Genomic DNA, 21416 nt, shown 5'->3' with positions numbered 1-21416 from the left:
TCTCACAGGTGCCATCTTCCAGGGAGTCTCTATTTGGCGTCTCTTCAGCGCGAACACTTAACTCACTCTGCACCCGTTTTGGCCCTTTCCCCCCTGAATGTGTGAATCTTCTGGGACTCCTTCGCCACAGCTAGCTGTCACCACCTCAATATGTAGTACACCCCCTCTCCTCTTTACTCCAGCCCTCGAAGAACTGTTCGAATGGCCTGGGGAGCCTCCCTCCAGCCTTAAAACACCAGCTTGAATGATGTCCCTGACCAACAATGAGATTCCGCACATGAATAGGGGGATCCGAGGGGAGTCCAAGGTAACACGCATCCAACTCCCCTATTGCGGTGATACCCCCTTTAGTAAACATCTTACAACTTTTTCTTACTATGGGGAGCAACAAGAAGTCTGGTAACCATGCAAAGAGGAACAACTGGGGATGGTTCCCTTTTGTTGTCTACATCTTTTGTCTGTGTGGATTTTAAAGGGCACGGCAAAATCTTTACTAGTGCGGGAATCCCAGTCAGTCAGACGGAAGGCCATTATGAGTCAAGGGCAGTTCACTGACACTGCCAAACGCCTGAGATTATTTGTGTTTGTGTGTGTGTGTGCGTGCGTGCGTGCGTGCGTGTATGGGGGGTGGAAGAGACAATACAATTAATCAAGATTAATGGAAAGAAAATAAACACAAAACTACAAAACTATCTATGTAAACACCATGAAAAAAAGAAAGAAAATGCATAATGTATAGCAATTATCAGCATGTGGATATTGATTCCCAAATAAACCATGAGTAATATCACAGAGCAGTGTACAATGATTTGAATTACATGACACTTTTGTCTCCACAGTTTTCCCACATTTTTTGATTATTTTACAAGATGATTTTGAAAGAAACAGAATCTTGTAGCCTATTTGTCTTGTCCTGCAAATAATACAAGCTGAATTGTTAAGACCTGGTTGTGCAGACAACTGGCATAAAGGGATCCAATGGAGGAAGACAGTCCTAAGGTGTAATCTTTAATGGTTTCCTTCCGGCTTCCCTGTTTACAACATGGAAATAAACCATAATGGCTGCAATCGGAAGAAATGTCAAACAAAAGAAGCAAGTCGAAACAGATGTGTAAACGCTGCCAGTGGCAGACTTTAATTCTGTGATCCACCATCATATTATGTTGTATTTTTCTGACATGAATTAGATTAAGACAAACAGTAATTCAGTTCAATTGAGTAAAAGCAACCACAAAACACGTATTCAGAGTTGAAGTTCTTGAGCTAGACACTAACAAGTTTTCAGCAAATATATCCATGGGCTACTGCAAAGAGGTTTTATTATTCTAAAAGACATTTGATAAATAACTAAATGCAATACGTCACTGGTTTTCTCAAAATCCTTCTTTTGGAAGTTAATTGTTTAAATTTGGAATGCATGTACTGTATATAAAAAGTGGAATGTGCAAAAGATACAGAACATGTACTATCGTAACTATCTGTCTGTCTGCTAATGTGGAGTACAGTGGATAGCTTCACTCCAGAGGCTCGCTGTCTTCAGTGAACAGGTCTGCGAGGTCAGCCACTGTCAGGACAGCAGCCTCCGAGTGTTTCATAGCAGTGGTGCTGTGGCTGGTGGGGAAGAACATTTACAAATGCTCAAATTAAATGCCATGCAATATCTTCTTTAGCTTCATTCACCTCCCGTTATTATATTTAAACTCACTTTATACTATATTAGATACAATATTAGTTTTGATGTGGATCTTACCTCTTCTCTGCTGTCTTTAGCATTGCCTGCATTCTCTCTTCAATAGTGGATTTGATGAGGAATTTGTGAACAAAGGTTGGTCTAGGGCAGTGGAGAAAAAGGGAATTAGAGCACTGGGCTAGTTATGTTTCAAAAGGCTAAAATGCACACCACTATCAATGGTTTAAATGCTCCTCTTGCATTGATAAAGTGGTTTAAGAAACCTGCCAAGAAAAAGTGCCTTGCCACCTAAACAAACAACTTTTTGTTATCGTTGTATTTTCTCCCAATTTAGTTGTTGTCAATTCCTGCTGTGTACTCTGATTCCTGTCAATGTTAGTTTAGGGAGGGTGTTGGAGAGGACTGGATAGTAGGGAATAGGGATTGATTCTGTGTAGTTATGATTCATTCGCCCTTGGGGCTGGTAATGATCAAAGCGGGTGGGTGGGTGTGTCTGACGCTTAGGCCATGCTCTGTGGCCTTCAAATGTCCAAGGGTAAATGTGGCTTCCAACTCGAAAGGACCACAATGTTGGAGATGGTTTTGGAAAGGACTGTATAGTAGGGATTGATTCTGTGTAGTTATGATTCATTCGCCCCCGGGTGTCGGTCAGAACACACTGGACTCGCCAGCCGCTTCTTTTCACCCGACAGTGAGGAGATTCACCAGGACAGCGTGACGCACAAGCGTCTTCCTGTTGATCAGATGCCCTGACCAACCAGTAGCAGTTACTAGTGCAATAACAAAGACAGAATCTTCTGCTGACTCTCTGCTCGTGATCAAAGCCAAAATGTGTGTTCATTAGTGTGCCTGGCCAAACTAGAGGCACTGCTGCCAGGAATCAAACCCGGATGTCTGCAGTGGTGGGCAAGTGCTTTATTATGCTTTATAAAGCACTTGCTCTATGCCACCAGCAGGGTTCTTGCACCATTTTGAAATTTAAGACTTTTTAAGACCATTTTAAGACCTTAACAAATGTCGCAACAATGTCTTCCTAAATTTAAATTGGCTAATGGGAGACTGGTGACCAGGACACCTTTGCCATAAGGCCCGTTGAAGGTTTATTATGGATTGCTCTACATGGGAGAATTAGTTGGCTAGCTAGATGCCTAAAAGTAAAGAAAAGTATTGCATTCTCCACTCAAGACAGTATTCCGTGACGAAATTAGCAGATCTACAAGCGACATGTTGCGATGCTGTGAGCATGTAGATTACTATGAATCACTCGTAAAATTGGTTTCAGACTCGGAGGCATTTCCACGCTGTCCATTAAAATAACGTAGTTCCTGGTTCTTACTTGGTCTGGCCAATGCGATGCACCCGGCCTAAGGCCTGGAGCTCATGGGCTGGGTTGAGAATTGGCTCCACCAGTAACACGTGAGTGGCCTCGATGATGTTGAGTCCATTGGAACCCGTATGGAGTGGAAGGAGCAGAATGTTGATCTTCTCCTCGTATTTGAATGAGCTCAGGTTCTCCTGTGGACATTGAGATTAATGATGCATCAGTTCAAATAGAGGAGAGGACAGGAGAGCTGGAGAGAGGAATATCTGACAGCAGCAATAACGTGGTCGGGTATGTGATATGAATAAATATATTATTATTATTATATACTGTATCAGATAACTGCATTCATTATGAGCTTGAGTTCTGTTTTCCATCTCACTCTCCTCTAAAGTGTTAAAAGTTGGAATCTGAGAGTTAATACAAACCTGGAATTTATTAATCCCGTTAATTTGAGAGAATTCCATGTTGTTGTCAAACAAAGCCTTAGCGATAATGTCTAATACACTCTGCCACTGTAGAAACAAAACAACACAGACAACAAAGAATTTAAATGATCTGGACCCGTTATCATCAAGATCTCTTCCATACCAGATTGAAGAAGGGTTTTGTGTTACCGTGGAGAAGACGAGGCACTTGGCCCCAGGGTCAGTTACTTGAATCTTCTTCAGAGTTCTCACAACCGCTTCTACTTTGGTAGAGTGGCTTCCCTGTATACAAGAGTAGATACAAGCAAAGGAGTTTATATCCTAAAGCCCAAGTTATAAGTTATAACTTGTTGTGCGCCAGTGTTGCGTGCCGCAAATAGCCGATCTACAAGCTCACAATGCTCACAATGTTCTGTGATGCGACAGCACACAACACTGTCTTATATAAGTTATGTTGCACGGCTGTTCCTTTACAGAATAAAACTCATTTTCAAGCTAACAACAACACAATGCATCGCGATTTGAGTAATCGTGACATTAGACATTTTCAGCAAGCAACTGTTGTAGTGAGTAGTTAAATGTATGTTTTGAAAGCAATCTTGTTGTCAGAGCTAGCATCACATAAGTTCTTTTTTCAGGGAAATACACTACTTTTTAAGCATGATTCATCACAGTTTGAGAAAAGATAGAAAAGTGCCTTTCCACTATTAGGAAGACAAGATCAGATTTGATAAAGTTTTAATATCAGGGATTTAAAGGGCAACTTAGCTTATTTTTACATTACTCAAAAAGGCACTGGAAATCGCCTCTAGCGATTGTGAAATGCATTAGTTTACATATTATTAAATTGTCAAAGTTGCTCATTAATACAAACACAACTTGTGTTAATAGTCAATCCCATTGACTATGGGATTCTTAGATTGTAAATGATGTAACAATTATTTATGTTATTATTATTAAACATTATATTTTTCTATACAATGTATTATCTATAGATCTGTGCATCCATTACTTACATTGTAAGCAATAGCTGACAATCTAATCAAAAAAGAGCATAATAAAAAAGTGCCATTCTTGACTGACCTTGACCGGGATGTCTTGGTCCTGGCTGGAGGACTCAGCGGTGAACACATAAGAGATCTCAGCATGTGACGTGGTCTGCCGACAGATGGCACACTTGATGGCACGACGCCTCGAGCCCACACTGTATTGCTCCACAATGATGGCGATGCACTCATTACAGAAGCAGTGGCCGCACGTCAACACTGCCCACTGGGGAAAGAGGGGCAGAATGATGACTCAAAACCACCACTACACAGTAAAATCCTCAGTGGAAGGGCCTTTCAAACGTGAAGCGATATAACGCGCCTACTGTATAGTTCATTTTCAATGAGACCTGAGTTTTTGTGCGGAGCAGTCACGGCGCGACAACGCAAGTGTATTTACGTGAGTGCGGTCCCGTGAATTTGTTGCGCTCGTGCTCGTTTCGTGCACACTCACCAGACCTAGATACTGTTTAGCTTTTTTTTACGCTTGCATTGATGTGCCCCTCTTGAGCAGACCTGGAGGAGACCTGTCGTTGATCCAGGCAACAGCGTCTGCATTCCTCGCTTTCCGTTTGAAAGGCCCCTTTAAGTCTTTTAAACTACCGGTATTCCATCATTCAAAAGCTGAAATTAATTTCAACAAACTAGCAAAAGTTGAACAGCTATTTTCGCTATTTGTTGTTGTTGAATTTGCAGAACAGCATAATATTTTCAGTTCATTTCATTCAGATATTTTACAAAAAAATATTCAAATGAGTTGATCTTAAAATTTGCATCAATTAAAATAATTACTTTTTTATATGTCACACAGTCAAGCTTTCATGTAAATATTGCTTACTACTCACCCCTTGTCCAAGAGGGCGAGCACAGATGGGACACGGTTCTGGGTTCTGTCCTCCAGTGGCTTTGTCCTGGGACTAAAACAAGAGAATTTTACCTGTATTTTCAGTGTGAAAAATGTTGGTGTAGGCAAGCTCTTAATTGCAATTTCTCCCCCGCTATAACACGGACATTGCTGTTCCTTGGAGTGGTTGCATCACTCAAAAATTGCCTTGTTGGTCGACTAACGGTGTGTGGGCGACTGGGCATCACAAACGTAACATTCCCAACATAGTGTACATCGGGGACTAGATTTGAAGGCGGTGTAGCGGCCTGAAAATAAACTGACGTTACCTTCTCAAGATTTGTGAGATAAAGAAACTGTCCAAGCTTCTTCTGGAGTTGAGACTTTGCCACTGCCTGGTCGTTTAAGAGCTTCACTCTGTTCTGCTCAACCTGAAAGTAGAGCAATCAAAGAAAAGAGGACACAAATAAAAAAATGTTTTTCAAAAACAATGTGACACTAATTTCTTTTTTTTTGTTTGTAAATTTTTATTTTGAAAAACAAAAACAAAACAAATGTAAGCAAATAATTCATAATAATAACAGTACAAAAAAATGCGTATTAAAAAAGGAGTGAGAATAAGCATAACTTATTGCTCTCAGTCTCACCCCTTCTCCATCAATAACAAATATCAATCAAGAATCTAGTCAATAATAAATACTTATATTATAGATATATTTGTGATGTACATTTCTTGCCTGTTCTAAATATGAGGTCAGTGTAACCTTGTAATTCCTTGATTAACATACTGAAGTCCAGACTAGTGGTTCTCACTCTCAAGTGGTTTAGCATTAGCACTTAATTAGGCAATGAGTCACAGTTTGTCACCCACCACTACCATTCATCTGGCGAGAGCTTTACTATTGCCACATTTCCAAAGCATTCAGAACTGTCCCATGACGTACGTTTGGACCATGAACCACTGGTTTGTGGTCTAGACATGGGAGACATTTTATCCAAAAGAAAGCTATTCAACATGAGAAACTAAATATGTCAACTTAAGACCTATAATATATAGAGCATGTGTTATCGATAGAATAGTCAACATAACATTTCAAATCTCTTGCTCACCTCATGAGGCTCTATGATGTGCAGAACCTTGGGTTTGGGCTCATCAGGTAGGCGGACACGTAGCCGCTCTGTAGCCATTCCCAGCTCATCTATAGCAGACACATGGTTCCGTAGCACCATCCAGTATTCATGTAGAACCTGAAGAGGGACATAGAGTAGAGTTCCTTCTAATCTGGAAACAGTCCGTTTCTAGAACCATACAAAGCTATTTGCAGTAAGTGCACTAATATCAGATTTTTCAATGTGATAGACTAACCAAAAAAACATGATAAAGCGGCAATCCCTTATTGATTTCACTGATCAAATCAATTTTGTGTGAGTGTGCATGTGCGTGGGGGGGATTAAAAGGATTGGTTGTAATTCCCGATATCCGATCTCTCTACTGTTCTATCATAAAATAACCAAATGGAAGCACTACTAGCTAACGAGCATTGGCCACATAGTTCCTATATCCCCAGTTCAATTCTTGCTGGAAACATGCACTGCTCGTCATCCCTCCTCTCTGCTCCTGCTTTCCTCTCTCACTGTCCTATCTAAACAAAAAAAATAAGGATGAACAATACGGACTAAGATTCAACTTTATTAACACATTGAGAGCCCACGCAAAACTGCCCAAAATCACTTTCACCTAGAAAATCCATTCACATTTTTTATAATTCAGCTGACTGTGGAGACACATGCTGGAACTTTTTACTTTGAAATGTTTTATAGTTTCTGAGTTATTTAATTTAAACGCCAAATGCATTCTCAATGGCGAAAACACAAACTTTGGCACCACGTGTTAAAAAAAGTGTTTTGATTTTTCTGATTTTTTTTAATAAAAATAAAAATAAAAATAAAATAAAAATATATATATATATTTTTTTTTTCAAAGACGTCCACAGACGTCTTGGGCTATGCACGTGCGGTAATACCCAAGACGTCCACAGACGTTTTGGGCACAAAATGTGTTAAGTGCCTACCATACCTTGTACTCTTTCTTCCAGTTCTCAAACAGTTCCATGAAAGTGTTGCCCTCCTCCACCAGGTCGGGGTCCAGGCGTTTAGCTTTGGCAAAAGACAAGATGGCCTTCAGGGTACGCTCAGTCTCACTGGCCGCCCACAGACCACGGCTGGTCGTTGGGAGTCGGTCATCCACCAGCCCCTCCTCGTCCTCAATCATCTCCTCAAAGATGGCTGTTTGTCCTTTAACACTGTAAGAGAGACAAGATGTCACAGTAGCATGCATTATAACACTCACAAGCAGCACAAGACCATATACTGTATACTATATAAAGATAGAATTCAAGTAATAACAATAATGAGAAATAGTTGCTGAATGCTGAGTGTGCAAAGAGCCACGGTGAAATAAGGTGACTAAGAAATCTATGGTGAATGTTTGTGTGTTTCGGATGGTATTTCTCAACTTACGTGTGAGAAAACAGCTTGGATTCGTAGTCTGTGAAAAGCTCATCTGCTTTGCAGAAAACACAACTAAAAAGAGCGACAACAAACAGTGTGAGTCAAGTTGAAACATTAACTATGACATTGGCAGGAAAAAAGAATTGGATCTAAATTACACCAGCAAAAAAATATATAGTTGCAATTTGAGCACAAGTACATGACTAGGCAAAATAGAAATAACTAAACAAGGAGCGCAGCACATCGAGTTCCAAAAAAAGTCGGTCATACTTGTTGAGTGGCAGACGCACAGGCCTCAAGTGACAAATGGTGGCCTCCTCAATAACTTGTTTTGAAGAAGGTCCTTCAAGCCTCTTCACTGCATCCTGCACAGTCTTCTGGGACGTCATCAGATCCCCCATTTGAGTGGTGAGTAAAAACTGCAGACCGCGCCCATCACGGAACCTAAAGTGTACAAAAAGGATCAGACAAGCCCAACCTAATGGCCACATTTGTTTGGACACCGTTCCGAACAATGACGTCACCACATGGGATAGTGTGGTGACGTCATCCTTAGTGTAACATATTTTACAGTCCCAGAGCAAAAATCATATAACCTTTTTTTTGTCTTACAAAAATAAATTAATAAATCACACTTGTGTGAAGTGAGGAGCCTGGTAATGATTTTTAAAGTGCTGTAAACAAACAAATCAATCCATCGGTTAAGTGCCATGGACGGAGATTTCCGTTTTTTATATTGATTCAGGTTGGTCGCAATCCTAAGCTACATCTGGTTAGATCTGGAATGCTGGCCCGATGGAGACGGGCGATGACCCCGAGATTCAAGATGGCCGCAGCTGTTCTCTGTTAGTGCTTTCTGGCAATCACACTAATTATGCATTTCATAAGCTTTTAATTGTAAAACAATCTCAAAGTTATACATGAGTGCAATAATAGAATAAAACAAAGGCGCTACCAAAGGACACAGATAACACAGCAACACAAAAACAGCAATCCATTCACAATGTCTGTTAAAGAAATGCCCTGCATAGCGACCTGTAGTACTGTATGTTGACAATAGAGACCAGTTGACCAGAATTTTAAGAGTCATAATGCTGTTTTCTGCTATTTTTGGCTAATGTTCCCCCCAGAATATGGATGCTGGTGTTCAAGTGGTTAATTACTTGTCAGCCATGGAGAGCTTGTGGGCTTGCTGTTTGTAGCTTGTTGTCAGTTCGTTATGGATGCGGGAAACCAGATCGTCATCTATGGAGGACCGGATGGCTTTCTCTATAACGTCCAACCACCAGGGAGAGCGCACATTTACCTGTGAAATGGGCTAATGTTATGGGCTAATTCTATTTTAGACATTCAGCCGATACCCGTAGTCTCGTACCCAGAGTGACTTATAACTTCTAGTATTATACTTATATAAAATACACTAATAATACTGTTTACTATTATAAATAAACCACTGCTTATGTGACAGTAAGAAATATTGTATTTAAGTAATTCATTTGTAATATCTAGTAACAATTACATTCATTGCTTTAGAAGGAAACACATCAATAACACGTTGATTATTGTATTCAACAGTATAAAATAAAATGATTGGCTAAAGAGCAAATAGCATGCCACTGCAGGCACTAACTGTACGAAGTGTAATAATAAAGCCATTCTATTACTTTGCGTTTGAGCTCTCTAATGTTCTGCAGCACAGGTTGGAGACCCTGGTATGCATCAGCCACCTCAGAGTTGTATTTGGTCATGTAGTGCTGCCGTAGCTGCTCTGCCTGCAAAATACAGCGTTGGACCATTCAATCACAGCAGGCATTCATATAGTAATGAATGATGTATACATATATATGAATTAGGCCACCTGTGTTTAAAATGTATGCAAATGAGCTAAAAAGTAAAATATAGGCTTAAAGACATCACCTCCACACTTAGTCGATCGTCTCTCAGAGTAGGAGGTATCCCAGGGTGCTTTGCATTCAGCAGTTCCATCAAATTGTGGGTGGCATGTAGCCTCTGTTTAACAAAGACAGCAATGACTGAGCCTTCTATTCAGGTCAAACACAGTAAAATCCTCAGTGGTCATTCAACTCTGAAGAGTGTACAAATGGAACTGAATGGACCTGTAAGGTCCATATGGTTCCGTTTGTACAATGTTCTGGAATTATATTAACACTCAACTTTACTATGCAGGTTAATTTACATAACTTACAAGTTCATGAGATATGTACTTATAGCAATGTTTATATGGTTCTGAAAATAATAATAATAATAACATCAATCAAAAACATACTTCAATCTGTGCAAAATAAATGTCTTGCAAACCACCCAATATCCTTTAAAAAGTGCCATACCACGCTATTGTCTTGTAAGAGCACGTGCATTTTTGTGACTAAAGTCCCTGCAGGTTTGAATCCACTGTGGTGCATTCGGCTTTGTCGGGTGTCTATGCGAACACAATTGGCCCGTGTTCGGGGAGGGTCATTGCATGTACAACTATGGGCTGGAGCGGCACCTGCCAGTAGGAAGTGTTGGGCGGGAGGAGTAGGATTAATGCCCTACATCTTCCCAGTGGGGGCTCCTCACTGGCAGGTGAGTCAGTAGAATACAACAGAAGTGACAAGACAGTGTGTTGGGAGGAATTAATTAGCATAACTAAATTGGGGAGAAAAAGTTTGTAAATAAAAACAAAAACAAAAAAATTTAAAAAAGTGAAATTCTCTATTTTAAAAAGAAGAGAAGAAAACGCATAATGGGGATACCTGCAAGGAATCCGTTTTCAGCCTGCCTTTGTGTTCCTCTGATGAGCGGAGCACTTCTCTGTACATCTCCACCGCCTCTCCAAACTCATCTACAGTTGTCAAAGGCCAATAACCATAATTAGCAACATTCAATGACATTACACAAGAGTAATACAACTAATATTAAGACTAATGAGATCTCCCCTATACAAACAGCCCAGTACCACCCAGTGACAAAACATGTAAACAGAGTGAGTGATGCGATACAAAACAAAAAAAGACACTAAAAAAGCAGGTGGAGTGGGGGGGTATGTTGATGAGATCATGCATTCTGTGTTTCCCATTTCCCATGGAAAACACCAAGTGTGTTGAGACTACTTAGAGAAAGCAAGGGGGGTTTCGTACTTCTGATAATGTGGATTCCGGCCAGGCCATTGATAGCGCACACCAATTGTCTGTGGGCTTCTTCACACTCTACTCGACATTTCTTCTGCAAGGACTTCAGGAGTTCTTCCATCGTCATGGTGCTGAGGGGGGGCACAGACAAAACCCTCTTAGCAACCCATCCAGCTCAAATGACATTGGAAAGAGAGAGTGAGAGGGGTGTGTGTGTGTGTGTGTGTGTGTGTGTGTGTGTGTGTGTGTGTGTGTGTGTGCGCGTGTGTGTGGGTCATCTGTAAATAAGATGACCCCCCCTTTGCCATAGGAGGGGGATATTTGCCACAAGCTTTTTGGTCTATTATTGTTGATAATCCTGTGATACTCTATTCAGACTAGGTATAATTCTTAATTATCCGAGACAGCTATGATCCAACATAAACATTTTCCACTTTTTTGAGTGGCTTAGCTGCATTTGAATTGGCTTTAGTTTCATTTATACAAGTGTTCAGAATGATTTACATGAAGTGAGCAGATAAGACACCATAGCAGGATTGACAAGTTTCAACTACAGTAATATTTATACTGTAGCAAATTAGCAATGGTTCTCATCTCAAACAAACTACTTTCAACAAACCCCATAACTCTCTCAAGTAACCTTAAGGATTACTTGAGTGGCGTCCCTGGACACCACTTTGAGATTTTTTCAGTAATGTCAAGAAAAAATGAAATAAAAATATAAGAAATTCCATAATTTAGAAAAATATTTAATTAGTAGTGAAAATAGCCGATCCACAAGCCCACAACATTGTGAGCTTGTAGATCTGATATTTTCACTACTAGTTCGGGTCCCGAGCAAATATCTAATTTCTGTTTTGGCTCACAGGCTGAAAGTTTTGGGAACCACGTGACCACACCATACAGTATCTACCTTTTCTGCAGAGGTAGGAACTCCCCCCTGACGGCCTGGGGGTGGCAGCAAGCCTGGCGGAGTCTCAGGAGCGGGTACAAGATGGTGCTGACGGTGCGTCGGTCCAGGCTGCCCAGCTTCAAGCTCCAGTCAGTGATCTTCCTGAGCTTGACCAGTGCATCCTGAGAGCAGACCTCATGCTGGCGGTGGTAGAAGTGGCCCTCCACAGGGGAGAAGTTCAGCCAGTGCACCTCCTCTGTCTGAGGGGGGATCTGGATCTGGGAAACAACAACAGAGATTAAGGTGGGTGCATGTGTTTGGTCCGACGTACTAACAGTCCTACAGTCATGAGTCCGACACCCTACTCAAAACCCAACCATAAACCTAACCTCACAGGAAGCCACTGGTTAGTTTTAACCTGCCACAGGTTAGTTGTAACCTTCCACGTGTGTTGGGCACAACGGGTTAGTTTTAACCTGCCAGGGGTTAGTTTTAATCTGCCGCACATGTCGGGAGTGAGTTTATCCCGGCCGCGCATGTCGGGAGCGACGGTGTTGTCGGACTAATGCCTGTCGGACTGTTAGAATGCACTCCGAATAAGGTTTCTTAGTAAAGTTTGGTTTAGTTTAGTACATTTGCACAAAGACGTAATGTACCACATTATACTGGTTAGGGTTAGCTAAAAGAAAATAAATCTTCATCGTGTCATCTTCTGAAACTTCCTAATGTTTTCTTGAGGTGTGGGAGATTGTTTAAGCATTTATCTCCTGCTCAAGTTTGTAATTTTTGTAAATCTTTTCTCTTAGCATTTTATCAATCCTCAGTTCTTGCCTAATGCATTCTTTACATCATACCTGATCAATGACGTCTTTTTTTGCCGATCGCCAAAGCAACTGACCCATCAGGTTGTACAGAGCCTCTGTGTCTCCACGGCGATAAGGACGGTACAGCAGCTGGTCCCACCAGTGTTTCACCCAGTATGGATCAACCCCCAGGAACAACACCAGGCCATAAAGGTCTACATAAAGCAAAACAAAAATCACTTTAGGGAGAACTATAATCATCCTCCACCATCTTCATAAAAGGCTTCATAAGAGAACTTGTTTTTTTCCCAAAACTGAACATTATGGGATTATATTTGCAATTTTGCATTGACATCAGCAGTAAAGTTTAGGGGTAATATTCTCTTATGACTCAGGCGGCAGTGGCTCAGGAGGTAGAGCGGCCACTTGGGAATTCTAGGGTTCCCGGTTTGATCCCCGACTCCCCCTGGGTTAGTGTCGAAGTGTCCTTTTGCAAGACACTGAACCCCTAAACGGCTACCGATGAGCAGCTCGGTGCTTTACATGGTTTCTTTCCTCTGCCGTCGGTGTGTGAATGCAATGCACATTGTTAAGCAATTTGCATAAAGGTGTTATATAAATGCACCATTTATGCATTATGCATTAAGCATCAGTAAGAAAGATTTCCTGTCAGTTTGTGGAAATGGAAATCTTTTTGTTTAAAGTAAAACAACAATTGTAACAACATGTACAAAGCATAATTCGAGCCTCATTAGAGATTACATTTAGATATACTGCTCACCTTCCAATCCTCTCTGGACTGGAGTACCACTGACACACCATCGATTAACAGATGCCAGGCGCAGAGCCATTTCTGCTGCCTGATTGGGAGACAAGAAAAAGAGCATAAACTTACGGAAAATACAAAAATGACTGAATTGCATAAATCAGTTGGATGTGTCAGGGTGACTGGATGATTAATACAGGACAAGACTTTTACAGGACCAGCAGGCAACACATTAATACTGGCTAATTTATACTTTGTTGTATGACCAAAATAACTCTATTAGATTATTTTATTTTTAATATTTATTTATTATATTTGATTTTTAAGCTGAAGCGATCTACATGGTGTTACAACAAAGTATAAATTAGGCTTAATTAGGAACAACAGCTGTCTGTCCATCTCACCTTTGCAGTGGTGCATTCCACCATCTGAGCTTCATCCAGACAGATGCGCCACCACTCCACGGCCACCAGTGGGCTCGGCACCGCCATGTATCGCTTCTGGTTGCGGAAGCGTCGTCCATCCTCACTGTTGCAGTGTGGGATGTCGACATAGTTGAGCTCTGAGCGAAGCACATCATAGGTGGTGATGACCACATCCTGCTCAGCCAGCACGTGAGGCTGGATGAAACCATGCTTCTTCACACCTTGGTAAACCTGAGTTAGGTAAATGGATTTATGATAACTTTCAATAAATCAAATAAGGCAATTTGCAAAGAGTCAAAGGACACAAATAAAATAAAATAAATAAAGTTGAGGCAAACGTGTACAGTAAAGGTGCACACTGGAACCACCTTTATTGTCGGAAAACCGACGGAAAAACGCTGCTAAAAATCCGAAAACGTGTCCAGTGTGCAGGGACCTTAAGTGTGTGTTGTGTTGCATGTGAGCTCCAGGGAGCTAGCCTGGGTTCCAGCCTGCTTAGCTGCGTTCCATGAATTTGTTTTGTCACTAGCTACTCAGTCTAGGAAGGGTCCGATGTCCAAGGTGGCGGGACATGTAAACGGGTGAAATCGACTTTAGTCTGTGGTGCAGGTTTTGGGAAAAAAACACCAGTTTGACGTTGCATTACACTGCACAGCTACTGCACTTCTGTTGCCCTGCAAAGTACGCATTGTCAGGTCTTTTGTACTACTGAATCTGACATAGTGGACTACTGAATCAAATTAGTGGTTACTTTTTACCATAGGTTTTACTCTCGAGTCTCGAGTGAGAAAAGCATGGACAGCGTGGCACTGGCTGATGACGTATCAGCAACAACATGGCTACATATAACAGGTGAAGTTCTGAAAAAAGAATCTGCTGCCAGCTGGCCAGACTGAGTAGCAAGTGACAAAACAAATTCACGGAACGCAGCGAAGCAGCCTGGAACCCAGGCTACCAGGGAGAAGTACCCGGGAGTCTGTATGAATAATGAACAAACAACTGAATAGTGAGTGAGGATCTATATAGGTCTTTATAATCCCCAACGAACACAAATACTACACTGAATTATCTACACACCAAGCTACTTACTAGCACTCGAAGTGAGGAGGAGCTGATGTGTCTGTTGATCTCCTCCACCCACTGGTGGCAGATGGAGCTGGGAGAAATGATGAGAGTGGCTCCCGTTGAAACAGGCTTCATGGCAACCAGGCAATGGGGGCAGTAAAAAGGAGTGGTTTCCAAGCTCTCCTCTTTGTAGTTGACACAGTCGGCATGCTGCCACAACTGACAGTTCATACACTGGACGCGGGCCTTGCAGTCAATAATGCCCAGCTCACCACAGATGCACTCAAAGCGGTAGTCTGGGGTGTTGAAGGGGACCATGGATGACCTGGTGGGAGGTGGTGTCTCCTCTCCCGCGTCGAAGATTGTATCAGAGGTTTCTGATTTGGTTGTATCCTGTGATGCCTTTAAAGTCTGTTTGACGTCTTCACCTGCAGGGTCTGATGTATAAACAGGGGAAGCATCCTGAGATGTGTCCAGACACAAACAGCCATCTGTTTGATCTGCTCTCTCTTCAAATGTCTTGTCCTGGTCACACATCTTGCTGATTTCCTCATCTACAGGGCGTTCAGAGACAGGGGAGCTCTGCAGGTTTTCTGCAGAAGGTGTGTGTGACACCACATCCATATTCTCCTTTACTTTTCTCTGTGACATCCTCCTAGGCGTGGTCGCTCTGTTTTTGGAGTTCTGACACCAAAACAAAACATGACAGAATACCCTTTAGATGAAGCAAGAAAGTAACATTTACAGCAAAACACATCTATCAAAAGGTTTCTGTTCTTACCGACTTGGCTGCCCCTGCCAACATCTTCTTAGTTTCTTTGTAGTTCTTTCCAAGCTTGAATGAGCCGGCTAAACCGCGACCTTTAACGCGATCCACTACACCTTCATCTATCAGCTTTTTCAGGGTCTTCTTGATGTGATTGCGGTTCTTTAGGAGGTCATAGTGGTAAGTGGTTCGGATGTTGGTAAAGATGGCGTTCACAGAGGCTCCTTTGCCTGTTCTCATCTCCTTTATTGCAGTGAGCAGCATAACACGGACAGCTACAATAAAGAGTTATGAAACTGTTATGTGGAATTTTAACAGACAACAAACAGGTAGTGCTTTAAAAGCTAGAACTAGGTTTTAAGGCAACTAATAAAAGGAACGTCAACAGTATTTTGACCAAAAAATAAGTGACTTACTCGGGTAAGAAATCTTCACTTTAGGCTGAGCTTCTGACCTGCAGTGGATAAATTCATCTTTTTCTAATGGAGGGGGTATAAAATAATTCACAGATTTTCCCTGTGAAACAATGAGAAAAAATATATCAGTTCATCAATATTATTATTATTTTTTTTTACAATTCAACTGATTCAGTGGTCTTTTCCCACTTAGGCCTTTTCAGACTATACTAGGAGCGACTGACGTGCCTAGTCATTCATTTTCAATGATAGGCGTGCGTTTATTTTGGAAGCACAGAGAAGTTGAGGGGCGATTACACAATCACATTTTCACGGGCGCTGTCCCGTGAAATTGTCACGTGTGTGCTTGTTTCGTGCACACGCCCGCGGGCGACAAGACCTGGATTGTGGTAAGCTTTGTTTTTGCCCCTCATGAGCAGACCTGGAGCAGACCTGTCGCTGATCCAGGCAACAACGCCTGCATCACTCGCTCCCCCTCTGAAAGGACCTTAAGGGTCAAAGGAAGAAGGCGGAGGGCAAGCGGAAGAGACAGAGAGAGATCAATAAAAGCAAACAAATTATCTACCTGGCACCTTGCCTGAAATTGTTGAGTGAAGAAAGAGCTCTACTTATTTGTCAACCCAGATTTCAAGCTCACCTCAGGTAAGGTAAGGGTCTCCTGCTCCAGGCCCTGACGAGTATTAAATAGGATGAGTGCCAGCACTTCCACTGTCTTTCCGAGTCCCATCTCATCAGCCAGGATCCCCCCAGGCCACTCCACACCTGCTAGGGGATACTCCCGTATCAGGCTGAAAGACACATGCACAGTAAACAAATATACAGTACAGTACTTCTACTATATGACAATGTACAAATGGTGATGTATTATTATTATTAATTAAGCTATTTGATTTTTATGCAATCTGGAAGGGAGAAAAAAATAAATATACAGTGGATACAAACAACATAAATAAAGATGAAATACAATAGGTCTTACCAGCCAATAAATGGGTTGTAGAACAGCTTCTTTCCACATAAGGTGATCAACTCACGCCATAAGAAATGCAATGATTGCTCTGTAAATAAAATGTTTGTTATTCATTCTACAGTTGAGATTGTGAGTCATACATTTAGTCAGCTTATGTCTCTGCTTTTGACCCTTTTTACCCTTTGAAAAGTCATTATCTCCAGGGGGTTAGAAGCACCCTGGGCCGATTCATTACAATGTCCCTAGTAGGTTGGTACCCAACATTCTTCAAAAAGATCTACAAGCTCATAGATTGGCTATTTTCACTATTCGTCATACAACAAAGTATTGTAATGACGGGTGGGCGGGGGAAGTGGGGTTCGTCTCCTCAAACGACATGACAACCTTCTTTGAATTAATTTGCTTTAATCAAATAAAGAGGCAACAACCATAAGGCACACACAGAATGGCAAAATGAATGGCTCAGGCTCTCAACTCTGTTAGTATAAACCCCCTGCTAGCAACCACAACAACCCCAAACTAGCCAACAGTCCCACTCCCAACCATCACACAGTTCGCTACATTATATAGCGCTTAAGATTCTTCATATAGTTTGTGAGATCAGGAGAGAGTGAGAAACACACCTTTCGGGGAAGTGTTCTTGTATTTTTCTCTCCTCAACATCCAGTTCACAGCCTGTCTCTGATAGGGCCTGAGAACTGGTATCAGAGCCTCATGCTGTACGTCATACGTCACCTCCTGAATGTCTCGCTGGCACAGGTGTCTTACGTAATCGTAGAGCTCCTCAACATTCTGCCTCTCAAGATCTGTGTCACACTCTTCTTCCTCACTCTCTACTACCTCTACAAGGAAATAATACAGCAGAAAATGATTTTTTTGCAGGTTTTATGTTTATCCAACTGAAGTTTATTTAAGTATCAACCTGCTACATAAACATACAGGTATAAACACTGAGGAGCTCCACCTGATAACATTGGCATTAAGGGGATCTCAAAGGTCGTTGCTAATGGAGGGGAAATAAATGCTGTCATGACAGGTTGTTAACATAGTACTGTATTTAAAAGGGGGTGAATTGGTCAAGACACTTACCAGGAATAATGAAGTCATAGAAATATTCCATTAATTTCTGCATGACTTGGTTTGCCTTCTTTAGCCGGGCGTTTCCTTCACTTAGGAACTCTGGTTTTCCGAGTCCAGGTTCCAGCAGGTATATCCCCACCTGCAACATGAAGTAGCAAATCAGAATATAGGAATAGAAGGAAACTATGTGACCGGGTTCACTACAGCATCCTATTGTTAATAAAACTCACATTTAGAGTCAGTAGCCAACTAAGTAAACAAAGACATACAAACTATTAGAAAGTTAATCCAGCATCCATTGTCAAGCAAATACGACGTGATGAAGATATGTACCAATGCCAGGGTATAATTGCTTTACGATGGTGACGTAATGATGATATGTTTCGGTGTCGGGTGGATTAAAGGGACATACGCATAAAACCACCCGAGTAACCACATTATACCACTAACCAACTCAGAAATTACATATACATACATATAGACGTATACATATATCATATAAGCATATGACGTGATGAATATATGTACCAATGCCAGGGTATAAATTGGTTATCGATGGTGACGTAACGATGACATGTTTCAGTGTCGGGTGGACTAAAGGTAATGCCCCTATGTATACATGTATGTAATCTGACACCACTGCCAATAACAGGCATAAGTAATCATTACCATACTTCAAAATACTACTTTATTTCCTCCAAAAGCAAGGTATGTAGCAAATAGCTAAACCTAATAATTCAATATTGCAAATCAGAATTTAAAGAAGGAAACTATGTGACCGGGTTCACTACAGCATCCTATTGTTAATAAAACTCACATTTAGAGTCAGTAGCCAACTAAGTAAACAAAGACATACAAACTATTAGAAAGTTAATCCAGCATCCATTGTCAAGCAAATAGCTTGCAAGTCAAAAACAGCATTGCACATGTTATATATATATCATACATGCCTTGACAGAGTCTTCTTTTGCCTGGTGGCACAACTGTACAACCCTCCTCTTCTGTAACCAGTCTAGGTCCTCTAACAGGATTCTACTGAGGCTACACTCTGCTGTGCACACCTCATCAACAGATTTAGCTTCCATTCCCAAGCTCTGATCATCTTGGCTGGTGAACGTGAGGCATAGCTGATCTCCCATCCGGTGTAGGGTGAAAGCCCTCTGTTCACAGTCAGAGGGGACCCAGGCAGGCCCGATGCTGAACTCCCCTATCAGTGCCTTCCAGAGGTGATCCAAGTTAGAAACAGGCACCACGGAGAGTGCCAGAAGTGCTGAGATGGAGGGTGCATCCAATGATGTGCTAGGGAGCTCCTCGCCTAGTTCTGAAAGAATTGTAGGGATGGAACAGCTCGCCTCCGTGTCCTCCTCGCCAGTTGAGTGGATGGGAGTAGGATCAGCAGGGAGAAGGGAGCAGGTGGGAATCTCATCTCCCTCAATGACTTCCCTCTTCCTGTCCTCCAGCATGTTCCAATTCATCTTCTTTTTGGCCTCTTCATCCACCCTTACAGGCGGAGCCCTCTTTCTCCGGCTACTCATGATGAAATGCTACAAGAAAAGAAAAGTAAAAGTTCTTATTAACATATTAAGTATAAATGTGTCCATTTTCACCAAAATTCTTAGGTTGAATATCAGCCACTGTTATTACATGCTGTTACACGAATGTGTGTGGATATTGTATTGTGGGCGGATGAATGATGGTGGATTGAAAATGAAACTTTGATACAACTATCAAGTTTAGTAATACAACAATAACAGTTAACAGTAAGAAATAAACGAGTCAGTCAATCAGACCGCTAGATGCTTGTTTGTAGAAAAAAACTAGTATTTTCTATCTATCTCTCTGCGCATTTGATAGTATAACACGATAAGTGCACTATATTACGTTACTACAATACAAATGTTATCAGACTGTACTGCTTTGATATTTAATGCCTGCCCTCATTTACTAACAAGAAAAAAATTAAAAAATAAAACGTTTACTTTTAGTCGCTCTCACACAGACACATCGGCTCCGATCAATATATCGAACAATCCTCTAATTAAGGATCGCAGGAATTCATTCTTAATTGCAGCATTAACGCGTTTGCTGTCATTATGTATACAAATGTGCTATGTTGCTGTGTTGCTGTCCACCATTTTTAAACACAGCCAGGAAGTGAGGTAAGTGCAGAGTTTTGGAATTTGGAGACATTGATTGCAGCACCGGTGGGATGCACAAGATGGCAGCAAAGTTATCTCAATATATTTACAGTACGCCTCACCGTTGACTAGCACCTACCTCCCAGACTCCCAGTATCAGCAGCAGTAGTATGTATGACTAATGTTTGAGGTTCGAAGTTTTAATGGTTCCCCATAGAGTTTTAATGCCCAGTATATAGGCTACCACCCCTCCCTGCATTTGGTTCCATGTCGTTTTTCTTTTCTTTTTTTTCTTCCCTTTTTTCCTTTTCTTTTTCTTCACAAATGCCGCTAGCCAAAATGTATATTGCTCTCTTATAGTTTGCTTATCGGCGAATCATTGTTTGTGTTTATTAGGATTAGAATTTAAAATAACAGTCGCCGTTTATGAATTCAGTTTTCTTGGAGCACTGCAGTCGCTGTGACCTGTTTTCAAAACGCAGTGATGAAGAGGAGAAGGGGGCACCATATGATCAGCTGGGAGGGGGAAAGATCCCAGTGTTTTCAGGCAGCTAGTCCAGTCTGTGTGGTTCAGACAAGACTGGGATACTCACAGCTATGCTATGTCCTGAATTGCCTGTTAAAGGTATGTATATACTCAACTGTGTATTGGATTTGTGGTTTAGCTGACATGGGATAACAATTTTGATGTCTTAACATGAGATTCACTCGGCATTGTCAATTAAGATTACCATTTGCAGTCTGCATGCCTATCTTTAAAACAATGCTCCAGTTTAGCAACATTCAGATGTCAAATGGTAATAATATGAGTGATATATTCAGTCTATAATCGGGTTAGTTGGGATACTATCGTTGTGTAAAGTTGAAATAGTGTCGCACTGAAATTGATCAACTTCAAGGAATGAATGTAGCTAGATGAGGCAGCGCTATCCATGGTGCTGAAAGTCTGAAACTAATAAGTTTGTTTAGTGTACTGTATTTCTTTATCTTTTAGCAGGGTTTTTATGTTTTTGATTCAGAGACACCTCTGCTTTCAGTTGATAATGTTATGGGGTATGAGACATAGACATTGTCTTTTGTGTGTTTGTTTGTTTATTTATTTATTTCGGGTCACAATGCTGTAAATT

The 21416-nt window shown here is 41.3% G+C and overlaps 2 protein-coding genes across 2 annotated transcripts in view; one reads left to right on the top strand and one right to left on the bottom strand.

The window, feature by feature from the left end:
* Positions 1–1127: 1127 nt before the first annotated feature.
* On the bottom strand, positions 1128–20310 carry shprh (SNF2 histone linker PHD RING helicase). Its single transcript, XM_079528334.1, has 30 exons — positions 20131–20310; positions 19102–19695; positions 18161–18290; positions 17695–17913; positions 17081–17159; positions 16742–16892; positions 16105–16204; positions 15704–15963; positions 14947–15606; positions 13837–14088; positions 13448–13526; positions 12718–12881; positions 11885–12141; positions 10981–11102; positions 10597–10685; positions 9758–9850; positions 9505–9612; positions 9004–9146; positions 8111–8284; positions 7850–7912; positions 7407–7632; positions 6440–6577; positions 5659–5760; positions 5331–5402; positions 4523–4711; positions 3629–3721; positions 3440–3526; positions 3027–3205; positions 1751–1831; positions 1128–1611 (listed from the first exon to the last, which is right to left on the bottom strand). Exons 2-30 carry the CDS (start codon positions 19684–19686, stop codon positions 1515–1517), a joined length of 4992 nt encoding a protein of 1663 aa, XP_079384460.1. The 5' UTR covers positions 19687–19695; positions 20131–20310; the 3' UTR covers positions 1128–1514.
* Positions 19607–21416, top strand: part of grm1b (glutamate receptor, metabotropic 1b) — a gene marked incomplete at its 3' end in the record, with an annotated part of 20577 nt that continues 18767 nt past the window's right edge. Inside the window, exons 1-2 of the mRNA XM_079528349.1 lie at positions 19607–19711; positions 20726–20914. The remainder of the gene's footprint in view (positions 19712–20725; positions 20915–21416) is intronic.

Source organism: Electrona antarctica (genome assembly GCF_951216825.1).
Source record: "Electrona antarctica genome assembly, chromosome: 18".
Lineage (NCBI taxonomy): Eukaryota > Metazoa > Chordata > Actinopteri > Myctophiformes > Myctophidae > Electrona > Electrona antarctica.
This window is presented reverse-complemented; position numbering and strand designations above follow the sequence as displayed.

Coding starts and splice junctions, on each gene's coding strand:
- shprh (XM_079528334.1), bottom strand. CDS start 19,686: ATGAGTAGCCGGAGAAAGAGGGCTCCGCCTGTAAGGGTGGATGAAGAG. Junction 7,633..7,849: donor TCCAAGCTGTTTTCTCACAC/GTAAGTTGAGAA, acceptor TCTCTCTTACAG/TGTTAAAGGACAAACAGCCA. Junction 3,206..3,439: donor ACGGGATTAATAAATTCCAG/GTTTGTATTAAC, acceptor CAATGTCCACAG/GAGAACCTGAGCTCATTCAA.